Source organism: Salmo salar, chromosome ssa15 (genome assembly GCF_905237065.1).
Source record: "Salmo salar chromosome ssa15, Ssal_v3.1, whole genome shotgun sequence".
In the NCBI taxonomy this organism is placed as follows: Eukaryota; Metazoa; Chordata; class Actinopteri; order Salmoniformes; family Salmonidae; genus Salmo; species Salmo salar.
Genome location: NC_059456.1, coordinates 3,372,890 through 3,386,439, shown reverse-complemented (window position 1 = coordinate 3,386,439; position 13,550 = coordinate 3,372,890). Strand labels below are relative to the sequence as shown.

The 13,550-nt window shown below is 46.0% G+C and overlaps 1 protein-coding gene across 4 annotated transcripts in view; it reads right to left on the bottom strand.

Moving 5' to 3' along the window:
- LOC106570851 (protein unc-13 homolog B) overlaps nt 1–11,422 on the bottom strand; it is an 85,728-nt gene extending 74,306 nt beyond the window's left edge. For all 4 annotated transcript variants that reach the window (XM_045695361.1, XM_045695362.1, XM_045695363.1 and 1 more), the window contains exons 1-2: nt 8,288–11,422; nt 4,079–4,098 (exon numbers count right to left, since the gene is read on the bottom strand). In XM_045695361.1, coding sequence (XP_045551317.1) covers nt 4,079–4,098; nt 8,288–11,294 — 3,027 coding nt within the window. In that variant the 5' untranslated portion in view covers nt 11,295–11,422. The remainder of the gene's footprint in view (nt 1–4,078; nt 4,099–8,287) is intronic.
- Nucleotides 11,423–13,550: the final 2,128 nt, after the last annotated feature.

Genomic DNA, 13,550 nt, shown 5'->3' with positions numbered 1-13,550 from the left:
TATGACATAATATCAAAGCAGAATCAGAGATAGAGAAAGAGGGACTGGGTTGGTTGAGTTTCACTGAAGCATGCCAGAGAGGATTTCCATCGGCAAAAACACACTGAAGGTTGGATGAGGGAGCATCACAAACAAACAAACACACTGAAGGTTGGATGAGGGAGCATCACAAACAAACAAACACACTGAAGGTTAGATGAGGGAGCATCACAAACAAACAAACAAACACACTGAAGGTTGGATGAGGGAGCATCACAAACAAACAAACACACTGAAGGTTAGATGAGGGAGCATCACAAACAAACAAACACACTGAAGGTTGGATGAGGGAGCATCACAAACAAACAAACAAACACACTGAAAGTTGGATGAGGGAGCATCACAAACAAACAAACAAACAAACACTGAAGGTTAGATGAGGGAGCATCACAAACAAACAAACAAACACACTGAAAGTTGGATGAGGGAGCATCACAAACAAACAAACAACACACTGAAGGTTGGATGAGGGAGCATCACAAACAAACAAACACACACTGAAGGTTGGATGAGGGAGCATCACAAACAAACAAACAAACACACTGAAGGTTGGATGAGGGAGCATCACAAACAAACAAACAAACACACTGAAGGTTGGATGAGGGAGCATCACAAACAAACAAACAAACAAACACACTGAAAGTTGGATGAGGGAGCATCACAAACAAACAAACAAACACACTGAAGGTTAGATGAGGGAGCATCACAAACAAACAAACAAACACACTGAAGGTTGGATGAGGGAGCATCACAAACAAACAAACAAACACACTGAAGGTTGGATGAGGGAGCATCACAAACAAACAAACACACTGAAGGTTGGATGAGGGAGCATCACAAACAAACAAACACACTGAAGGTTGGATGAGGGAGCATCACAAACAAACAAACACACTGAAGGTTGGATGAGGGAGCATCACAAACAAACAAACAAACACACTGAAGGTTGGATGAGGGAGCATCACAAACAAACAAACAAACAAACACACTGAAGGTTGGATGAGGGAGCATCACAAACAAACAAACAAACAAACACACTGAAGGTTGGATGAGGGAGCATCACAAACTGCACATGAAGCGGCATAGAACAGGGTACTGATACCCGCACCCACCCACTCACCCACCCACCCACTCACCCACACATGCACACACCCACCCACCCACCCACACATGCGCTCACCCACCCACCCACACATGCACTCACTCACCCACCCACACATGCAAACACCCACCCACCCACACATGCGCTCACCCACCCACTCACACATGCACTCACTCACCCACCCACCACCCACACATGCACTCACCCACCCACCCACCCACGCACACACAGACACCCACAAATGTAACCCACAAATCTTTCCTTCTCAAATACACTTTTTGTGGACCCTGTCAACAAACAATCGATCATCAATACTGTCCATGATGTCCCTCCACTTTCATCATCAATAATGTCCATGATGTCCCTCCACTTTCATCATCAATAATGTCCATGATGTCCCTCCACTTTCATCATCAATACTTTCCATGATGTCCCTCCACTTTCATCATCAATACTGTCCATGATGTCCCTCCACTTTCATCATCAATACTGTCTATGATGTCCCTCCACTTTCATCATCAATACTGTCCATGATGTCCCTCCACTTTCATCATCAATACTGTCCATGATGTCCCTCCACTTTCATCATCAATACTGTCCATGATGTCCCTCCACTTTCATCATCAATACTGTCCATGATGTCCCTCCACTTTCATCATCAATACTGTCCATGATGTCCCTCCACTTTCATCATCAATACTGTCCATGATGTCCCTCCACTTTCATCATCAATACTGTCCATGATGTCCCTCCACTTTCATCATCAATACTGTCCATGATGTCCCTCCACTTTCATCATCAATACTGTCCATGATGTCCCTCCACTTTCATCATCAATACTGTCCATGATGTCCCTCCACTTTCATCATCAATACTGTCCATGATGTCCCTCCACTTTCATCATCAATACTGTCCATGATGTCCCTCCACTTTCATCATCAATACTGTCCATGATGTCCCTCCACTTTCATCATCAATACTGTCCATGATGTCCCTCCACTTTCATCATCAATACTGTCCATGATGTCCCTCCACTTTCATCATCAATACTGTCCATGATGTCCCTCCACTTTCATCATCAATACTGTCCATGATGTCCCTCCACTTTCATCATCAATACTGTCCATGATGTCCCTCCACTTTCATCATCAATACTGTCCATGATGTCCCTCCACTTTCATCATCAATACTGTCCATGATGTCCCTCCACTTTCATCATCAATACTGTCCATGATGTCCCTCCACTTTCATCATCAATACTGTCCATGATGTCCCTCCACTTTCATCATCAATACTGTCCATGATGTCCCTCCACTTTCATCATCAATACTGTCCATGATGTCCCTCCACTTTCATCATCAATACTGTCCATGCCATATTAATTAATGTCCCTCCACTTTCTACTGAAGGGTGTTTGTACTGTATGTTCAACATGCGGTCAATAATGGCCTATTCAGCTATGGCCCACTGTGATAAATGTCTTCCAACTGAATTTCCTACATGGCTCTGACACCGCATAACTATTAAAACTACCGCATTTACAGCAAAGCTTTGAAATGCACTACTGTTAAAGTGAAATCCCTGAGATACTACCTATATATCCTGTGCTTTAACGTTCCCTTTAACCCAATGAGTCGTCCCGCCCGTAACGCCGACACATCTTTTTTGTCGCCTTCTAACCACTTTCAAACATTGTGTGTTTGACTTCTGAGCTGAGCTGAGCGACGGCGGATCCCGAAGGGGCCCGTGCAGGTTTACATTACAAGAATGTCTGTAGAGTCCAAATGGTTTGAGCTACAAAACTATTCAAAGCTATCTATGAAAAGATGACTATCACAAACACGCACATGTAAAACAAAACAAAAAAATATCCTCACAAGCTACACAAGTGTCATTAGAAGGTAAGGAGTTCCTCTACATAGAAGCTCATAGGAAACCCCAGGACATAGTGTCTATAATACTGTAAGGAGTTCTTCTACATAGAAGCTCATAGGAAAACCCATGACATAGTATCTATAATACTGTAAGGGGTTCTTCTACATAGAAGCTCATAGGAAACCCCAGGACATAGTGTCTATAATACTGTAAGGAGTTCTTCTACATAGAAGCTCATAGGAAAACCCATGACATAGTATCTATAATACTGTAAGGGGTTCTTCTATATAGATCATAGGAAACCCCAGGACATAGTGTCTATAATACTGTAAGGGGTTCTTCTACATAGACCATAGTAAATCCCAGGTCATAGTGTCTATAATACTGTAAGGAGTTCCTCTACATAGAAGCTCAAAGGAAAACCCATGACATAGTATCTATAATACTGTAAGGAGTTCCTCTACATAGATCATAGGAAATCCCAGGTCATAGTGTCTATAATACTGTAATACGCTCACATATAGTTGCTGTCACAAACTGCATACTCCACACAGTTGTCACTGACTTGTTGGATATTCATTTCCCAGTGAGCAAACCATTTCTGTACTTACAGCATTCATATAAATGCATTTTTATTTATACATTTTGGTCAATAAAACTCATGAATGCAACTGTATATATATCAAATATTGTTGTGTTTTACTTGTAGCCCTGGTTGTCCTGGAAATAAAATGGTAAAACACTTAATTGTGAGGCTAAATAAAATGATAAATGAAAGTCAGACAAATGAAAAGTAGATTTTTGCTGGGGTCTCGGGACTGATAGGGTTAACAAGGAAAACAAGCCTGGATCGGCAAGATCATCACCACCAAGAGACAAACCAAATGAAGGAAGCAATTTAAGTAATACTACTTGATGTTGCCATGTAACATAGTAGCATAAAAAGGTAGACACTCATGAACAAGATTAGTCAACTTCAAAACAAAAACACCAGTTATGAGGGCATGCGTATAAAGACATTCACATGAGAAAAAATAGACTATAAAACGGAAAAAAAGGGACCTGATCATCTTGACTTCCATCTGAAAGAGAGGAGAGAGAGACAAAGAGAGAGACAGAAGAGAGAGAGAGAGAGAGAGAGAGAGAGACAGAGAGAGAGAGAGACAAAGAGAGGAGAGAGACAGAGAGACAAAGAGAGAGAGGCAGAGAGACAGAGAGACAAAGAGAGAGAGGCAGAGAGACAAAACAGAGGCAGAGAGACAGAGAGAGAAGAGAGAGAGAAGCGAGACAGAGAGAGGCAGAGAGGCAGAGAGAGAGAGAGAGAGAGAGAAAGAGAGAGGCAGTCATCAACTAAGCAGTTAAAGTAAATAGAACAACTCCTTCCAGCTGATCAATATGCAGTAAATGCTACAGTAGTGATGCTGGGAGGGTGATGCTACAGTAGTGATGCTGGGAGGGTGATGCTACAGTAGTGATGCTGGGAGGGTGATGCTACAGTAGTGATGCTGGGAGGGTGATGCTACAGTAGTGATGCTGGGAGGGTGATGCTACAGTAGTGATGCTGGGAGGGTGATGCTACAGTAGTGATGCTGGGAGGGTGATGCTACAGTAGTGATGCTGGGAGGGTGATGCTACAGTAGTGATGCTGGGAGGGTGATGGTACAGTAGTGATGCTGGGAGGGTGATGCTACAGTAGTGATGCTGGGAGGGTGATGCTACAGTAGTGATGCTGGGAGGGTGATGCTACAGTAGTGATGCTGGGAGGGTGATGCTACAGTAGTGATGCTGGGAGGGTGATGCTACAGTAGTGATGCTGGGAGGGTGATGCTACAGTAGTGATGCTGGGAGGGTGATGCTACAGTAGTGATGCTGGGAGGGTGATGCTACAGTAGTGATGCTCGGAGGGTGATGCTACAGTAGTGATGCTGGGAGGGTGATGCTACAGTAGTGATGCTGGGAGGGTGATGCTACAGTAGTGATGCTGGGAGGGTGATGCTACAGTAGTGATGCTGGGAGGGTGATGCTACAGTAGTGATGCCCGGAGGGTGATGCTACAGTAGTGATGCTGGGAGGGTGATGGTACAGTAGTGATGCTGGGAGGGTGATGGTACAGTAGTGATGCTGGGAGGGTGATGGTACAGTAGTGATGCTGGGAGGGTGATGGTACAGTAGTGATGCTGGGAGGGTGATGCTACAGTAGTGATGCTGGGAGGGTGATGCTACAGTAGTGATGCTGGGAGGGTGATGGTACAGTAGTGATGCTGGGAGGGTGATGGTACAATAGTGATGCTGGGGGGTGATGTTAAAAGAGGCCCACAGTGAGCCAGACTCACAGGGACAGACAGGGATTGAGGTCATGAATGTTTCATCAACATGCATAATTCATTATGAAAATAACTCCTAATCCTTCCTCTTCGTCTTTAATATCAGCCCTACTTTCAGAGGAGATAATTCATGTTTTTAATCCAGTAAATGGCCACACTGCTCCTAGAATGGCAGGTGATGATGCATTGCTCCAAATGGGCAGTATAACTACAGGATCAGCAAAGAGACAATTCTATATCATATACCATTCATCGGCCATTCTATGTGATTTCAGTCCATACAGTGAGGGAAAAAAGTATTTGATCCCCTGCTGATTTTGTACGTTTGCCCACTGACAAAGAAATGATCAGTCTATCATTTTAATGGTAGGTTTATTTGAACAGTGAGAGACAGAATAACAACAACAAAATCCAGAAAAACGCATGTCAAAAACGTTATAAAATGATTTGCATTTTAATGAGGGAAATACGTATTTGACCCCTCTGCAAAACATGACTTAGTACTTGGTGGCAAAACCCTTGTTGGCAATCACAGAGGTCAGACGTTTCTTGTAGTTGGCCACCAGGTTTGCACACATCTCAGGAGGGATTTTGTCCCACTCCTCTTTGCAGATCTTCTCCAAGTCATTAAGGTTTCGAGGCTGACGTTTGGCAACTCGAACCTTCAGCTCCGTCCACAGATTTTCTATGGGATTAAGGTCTGGAGACTGGCTAGGCCACTCCAGGACCTTAATGTGCTTCTTCTTGAACCACTCCTTTGTTGCCTTGGCCGTGTGTTTTGGGTCATTGTCATGCTGGAATACCCATCCACGACCCATTTTCAATGCCCTGGCTAAGGGAAGGAGGTTCTCACCCAAGATTTGACGGTACATGGCCCCGTCCATCGTCCCTTTGATGCGGTGAAGTTGTCCTGTCCCCTTAGCAGAAAAACACCGCCAAAGCATAATGTTTCCACCTCCATGTTTGACAGTGAGGATGGTGTTCTTGGGGTCATAGGCAGCATTCCTCCTCCTCCAAACACGGCGAGTTGAGTTGATGCCAAAGAGCTCCATTTTGGTCTCATCTGAGCACAACACTTTCACCCAGTTGTCCTCTGAATCATTCAGATGTTCATTGGCAAACTTCAGACGGGCATGTATATGTGCTTTCTTGAGCAGGGGGACCTTGCGGGGGAGCTGCAGGATTTCAGTCCTTCACGGCGTAGTGTGTTACCAATTGTTTTCTTGGTGACTATGGTCCCAGCTGCCTTGAGATCATTGACAAGATCCTCCCGTGTAGTTCTGGGCTGATTCCTCACCGTTCTCATGATCATTGCAACTCCACGAGGTGAGATCTTGCATGGAGCCCCAGGCCGAGGGAGATTGACAGTTCTTTTGTGTTTCTTCCATTTGCAAATAATCGCACCAACTGTTGTCACCTTCTCACCAAGCTGCTTGGCGATGGTCTTGTAGCCCATTCCACCCTTGTGTAGGTCTACAATCTTGTCCCTGACATCCTTGGAGAGCTCTTTGGTCTTGGCCATGGTGGAGAGTTTGGAATCTGATTGATTGATTGCTTCTGTGGACAGGTGTCTTTTATACAGGTAACAAGCTGAGATTAGGAGCACTCCCTTTAAGAGTGTGCTCCTAATCTCAGCTCGTTACCTGTATAAAAGACACCTGGGAGCCAGAAATCTTTCTGATTGAGAGGGGGTCAAATACTTATTTCCCTCATTAAAATGCAAATCAATTTATAACATTTTTGACATGCGTTTTTATGGATTTTTGTTGTTGTTATTCTGTCTCTCACTGTTCAAATAAACCTACCATTAAAATTATATACTGATAATTTCTTTGTCAGTGGGCAAACATACAAAATCAGCAGGGGATCAAATACTTTTTTCCCTCACTGTATATGTAAAGAAAATGTCAATTTTATACACCCCCAATCAAATATAATACAGCATGTATGTGAAATAGGTGACATGGAAGTCAATGGAAGGGGCAATCAGCAGTTGCCTAATAAATTCATGATATGTACCCATATATTCTTGAACAATATAACGTATAATGCCTCATGAACCCCATCAAAATCCAAAATATAAGCTTGTATTCATTCGATGTTTGTAAACAAAGTAAATGTAGACAAAAAAACTATATAACCACAAAACATTATTAAAACTATAACTGTGATATCATACATCCATAGCTCTGTCTATGAATTTGAGAGAGGTTACATTTATCCAGACCCATTCCTCAGCTTTTTACCGAAACAAGGGGCAGGGAGTAACTTTGTTATTGTTTTTACTCCTGATTGCCGCTTTAATTATGAGACAAACTTATACTGTAGAAGAATTGTTCTGGCGCTGAACAAAGTAAAAGCCTTTATAAAACCTATTGCGTCTCCACTGATGAAGAAGTCTATAGGGGAGATATAGTATATAAGGGATTGTTATTGTACCCCTGAGATGAAAGAGAATAAGGGCTTTGATCATAAAAGGTAGTCCGAAAAAGATCTGAGGTTTCTTTGGAAGTGTCGATTTCTCAGAAAACAATATAACAATGGTATGGCCCAGGAAAAAAATCCAGAAACAGCTCTAGATTCTTCAACGAGATGAGAAACACAAAATGACAGAGCTTTTTTAATACAAGAAGAAAAAATGAACTAAACTCAAACAGAAAACATAAAGACTCTCTAACTCATGCTGAGGCCTGAGGAGACAAAAAAAGATAAGCGAAGGACGATGAGGAATCAGAAGACAAAAGAAAAAGATGGTAGAAGTTTGTGCTCATGCAAAAACTTACAGCACGGAGACAGAACAAAATTAATATTGTAGACGTGTGACAGAGAAAAACGAAAAAGCCCATTTTAATAAATAAATAACCAGATGATGAACATGTGCTCTTGTTCCAGATAGTGCTAGATGAGTAACAGTACGATGGACGGACGTCTGGTAAGTGATAGCTACCTGGGATGAGGTCCTCCTCCTCGAACATGGACATGGTCATGCTGGTGAGCTGGTGCCGCGTCTCCCTCTTCTCCCGCAGGATCTGCTGGAAGGTCCTCAGGCACTTCAGCCTCCGCACCTCCCTCTGGCTCATCTCCAGGGGGTGCTCCTTTGGTTCTGCCTCTCCCGCTGCTTCTCCCTCAGGGGCTGCAGGGGTATCTGGGACATCTGCTTCTGTGTTGGGCTGCGGAGGCGACAGCGGTGGGGGTTCGTCTTCCCGCTTCTCCTGCGGTGCCGGCTCCTCAGCCGAGAAGGAAAGCGAAAGGGACTCTGCAGTGGTGCATTGCGATAGCGAGGTGTTGAGAGTGGGGGCGTCTGTTGGGCCCTGGGGCAAAGGAGACGCTCCCTTTTCCTCTGATTCTATATGGGGTGGGGAGAAGGTAGGCTCTGGACCAGCTGAGGAAAGGTCTAGGCCTGGGTGGTAAACATTGTGTCCAGGGTAGGGTAGGGGAGAAGTTTCGCAAGGGTCATCATGGTCCTGTGGGTGGCCGTCACTGATCTCTTCTGGCAGGGGTTCACTGGGGGAGGGTTCTGAGGGAGCAGAGGAGAAAACACTGGTCTGAATCTGTCCCTCTGTGTCATCCGTGGCCCCTGGGTTCACCCCATCCTCTTGGGACGTTTGAGACATATCTGCATGGGGTAAGTCCATTTGAGGCTCATCAAAGAGGCTTGTGGGTAGTTCCACCTCACTATCGACTCCAGGACTCTGGGCAGTTCCGGATTCTTCCAGCTTGCGTAGCGCATCCCGCAGGGCAGAACTGAAGTCCAGCACAGCTTGGCCGATCCGCTTCACATTAAAACCCATGTTTTGGATCTCTGCGCTGTTAGGGCGAGGGAGGCGGCCGTCCAGGTCTGGAATAACTCTTTCCTCTCTCCCTCTGACCAATGAAATGCCTGTTTTATCCCCTCTGACCGATGGAATGTCTGTTTCAGCCCCAATGCTGGGGCTCAGTAATGAGCTCTCAGTCCAGGTACAAGTTCCATCTGTAGACTCTTCAGTCATGCCACATTCATAGCCAGAATAAGTCTCCTGGAAACTATCAACTTTGCAGTCAGTTGTGTAGCTGAGATCTGTGGGGGGATCTGCGTGACTGTACCCTTCCACCTCATCAGTATGTCCTTCCACTGAGTGGTAACCAGAGCTCTGGTGATATGAGTAATCAGCAGCACACTCGTACCCCAGGTGGAGGCTCTCTGTGTGGACATCGGTCGGAAATTGAGTACCAGGCTGTGGTTTTGGCTTCCGTCTATGGGCGCGCCACTCTTCATGGCTGGAGGTTCTGGCGGGGTTGTAGTGTAGTCCAGACTGGAGGGAGAGGCGGTCCGAGCTTCCTGTGGAGGACAGGCCCAGTGTACCGGTACTGTACCCCCCTGAGCCCCTGTACCGGCTCCCTGTCCCCTCCAAGCAGGCAGGCCCCTCTCCCCCTTGCTCTTCCAGGCTCCCCTGTCTGGAGTAAGAGCTTTCTTCATGCCACCTAGTCTCCCCAGACCCACCATGCTGTGGACCAGCACCGCCCAAGCCCTCTACCCCAGCACCCCTACTACTACTACTACTAGCCCCACCATGCCCTGTGCCGTGTCTTGACAAGGGCCTCTCAGACTCTGAATTGGGGCTGTGTCCTGAGGACAGGGAGCTGGTGCTGGGGAAGTCCTGGCCGTCCTGCTGCTCCAGGTAGCCAAAGCTCAGTTTCCTGATGATGGTGGGTTCTGGGATGTCTGAGCTGTGTTCCGATGTATCCTCCGTCTCAACTTCCTCCTGTTCCTGTTCCTGACCCTCAAGCTCAACTGACTCTGTGCCTGGCGAGACTGTGGTAGACGTTTCTTCTAACGTTGGCAAGTGGAACTCAACTGGCATTCCGTGTATGCTGTGGCGTTCACTGAAGATGGACGGTCGGCAGACATTGGAATCTGAAGGCTCCATCTGCCTGCCCAAACTGCCATAAGCGCTGACAGGCCTCTGGCGAGGGTTTAAGAGTGACCCGTCGCTGCCCAGTGCTGCCCCAGACCAAGCCCCACCCCCTGGACTGCCACTGGCCTTGTTTCCCGAGCGAATGCCCTCTATCTCCAGGAGCACAGCATCCACACAGGAAGATACCTCCTCTACAGAGCCACGGACAGACGTAAGGTAGTCCCGCAGGTCTGAGATCTCCTCCTGGATCTTGTTGATCCCTCTTAGCTCCTTTAGGATGTGCTCGATGATGGCGCTAGACTCTTCTTCCTCATATTCCTCCTCCTCCTGGTCTTCTTCCTCGTCCTCCTCCAGCAGAGTATCGTGCCGAGTTCTGTAATCCACATAGTCGCCCATAGAAACAGGCCTTTTTGGTTCTGCACGTGTCCTAGTGAATTCAGCCTTACCTCCTTCTGCTCCTGCCACTGCACCAAACCCAGAACCGTTCATGTTTGGACCAATCCGGTTATGGTGTTGCGCTTCTCTTCTGCATTCTGGGATTGTTCGAATCCCTGCCGGGATTATCCATTTCTGGTGTTTGGGTGTTCGTCTCTGTTCCGGGACAGTCCTGATCCCTTCTGGGATTATCCATTTCTGCTTCCTTGGAGATTGGCAGCTGCTACTGTTGTGCTGCAGAGTGCAAGGGATCCTGACACAGCCCTCTCTGTTCAGCTCCACCTCCCCAACACAGGATGCCCCTGACACCCCTCGATGTGCCTTACCGTTGGGGACCCTTGAGGAGCAAGCTTCCTCTCTGGGCCCACACCTCGCAAAAATATATGTGCCTTCCTTTCTCTTCTCCTGCACCTCTCCTCCCCCCTCCTCCTCGATCCCAGCATTGTTACGGTCTGGGGTGGGTACTTCCTGTCCTGATCCTTGGAGCAGGCGGTGGATCTTCTCTCGGATGACAAGTGCTACCCTGGGGTTGGGGGCCCTCTTTTTGCGAACCTTCTCCTTGGTGTCCACTTTGGTGGCGACACCTGTTCTGTGTTGTCCATTGAAGCGGTTCCTGGAGAACATCTTCTGGGACAAAAGAGGAGGGCTCCTACCCTCAGGTGTCCCCCCACATTGTTGCTGGAGTCACATTACAGGAGAGGGCCAGCATCTAAGTCCGAGAGAATAGACTCATGGGTGCCTATTCAGCTGCACCTATCAGGAACTTTAGTTCATAGATAAAAGACACAAAATCAAGACAAAACACAACTTTACAGTTAGAACATATTAAGCCTCTGATGAATATCACAGGAAAGCCATGTGACTCCAGTCATCTTTCTGTACACATTTCCTCTCCTTTCCCATCGAAGCACAGTGGAAGAGACATAAAATATGCTCAGAACTGAAACTACTATGGCTCATTTAGTTCCACGAAGCAGACAAGACAAAAAATAGGAGGAATTTCTGATCTATAGCATACTAGATAAATGCTGTATAAATGTTTTCTATACAAAGGCTTTCTTTGGCATCGCATTTCCATTTTCCACTAATGGAAATGGTTATTCACAGGACCAATCTGGTTCAAGTACCCAGCTCTTGGGATTCTATAGAGTAAGTAAGTACCACACCTAATTCTTTGAGCCAGAAACGCTCTAGTTTTAATTCAGTTACCTAACCATTAGGCCATATTGCTACTCTGCCATTACCGTCTAAAGGCCCATTCTGAAAGAGGAGTTTCTGTCATCACGAGTTGGGCAGAACAGAATCAATCAGAGTTCATTTAAATCTTATGATGGGACGGCATTGGTTTGGTCATGGAATAGGAATACAATTATCTGAGTAGCTAATTGAATTCCAGAATGTAATTGGAAAAAGGTAGAAGAACATTTAATAATAAAATAGAAAACATGACATCCTGTTATATAAGGAATGTGACATATTTTACCGACATGGAGTCAATGGAATGTGGAATCTGATGAACTGTGTTCTGTGTTCCATGTTCCGTGTTCCTAAGCGCTTTCTACTCAAACCTACTCCAGGGTCCCTCTCACTAATATGAGAAGAAAAGTTATGAAATATCTTCCCTCTGTTCAACTGAAGCCTGTCTTCTCCTGGGCCATGATGACCGTGTAATTGCCTTGACTACAGCAGTAATTGCTCTCATTCCTCCGCCACTCCATCTCAGACCCTTGACTAGACAGAAAGCAAATCCTGAAACTAAACTGGTCCTTCACAAGGCAGTTAAGCCCCACTGACAGAAGTGACACACACACACACACACACACACACACACACACACACACACACACACACACACACACACACACACACACACACACACACACACACACACACACACACACACACACACACACACACCTATACACTCTCAGAGAACATGGTTCGGTTAGGGAACAGTATTGTACCTGGGGGTACAGAATTCAGAATTCACATGATGTACTTTCAGAGGTACACATACCTATAATCTAACATGGTACTTGTTCAGTACTTTTTAGGGTACATGTACGGATAATTTTGTATAATGGTACATTTTTGTACCCAATATTTTGAGTATAAACGTACAATCATTACACACTCTAAAAAAAACATGCATATTTCCCATCATAAGTTCATTTTTAGAATGTCGGGAGGAACGTTACAGTCGTGGAGGAACGTTACAGTCTGGTGCTACCAGGGGTAGCAAAACCCTAGACCACTGTTATTCTAACTTCCGCGACGCATATAATCCTTAGTCTGCTGTCCCCACATGTTTCAAGAGGGCCACCATTGTTCCTGTTCCCAAGAAAGCTAAGATAACTGAGCTAAATGACTATCACCCAGTAGCACTCACTTCTGTCATCATGAAGTGCTTTGAGAGACTAGTCAAGGACCATATCACCTCCACGGTACCTGACACCCTAGACCCACTCCAATTTGCTTACCGACCCAATAGGTCCACAGATGACGCAATCGCCATCACACTGCACACTGCCCTAACCCATCTGGACAAGAGGAATACCTATGTAAGAATGCTGTTCAACGATTACAGCTCAGCATTTAACACCATAGTACCCTCCAAACTCGTCATTAAGCTCGAGACCCTGGGTCTCGACCTCGCCCTGTGCAACTGGGTCCTGGACTTCTTGACGGGCCGCCCCCAGGTGGTGAGGGTAGGTAACAACATCTCCACCCCGCTGATCCTCAACACTGGGGCCCACAAGGGTGCGTTCTCAGCCCTCTTCTGTACTCCCTGTTCACCCACGACTGCGTGGCCATGCACGCATCCAACTCAATCATCAAGTTTGCAGACGACACTACAGTGGTAGGCTTGATTACCAACAA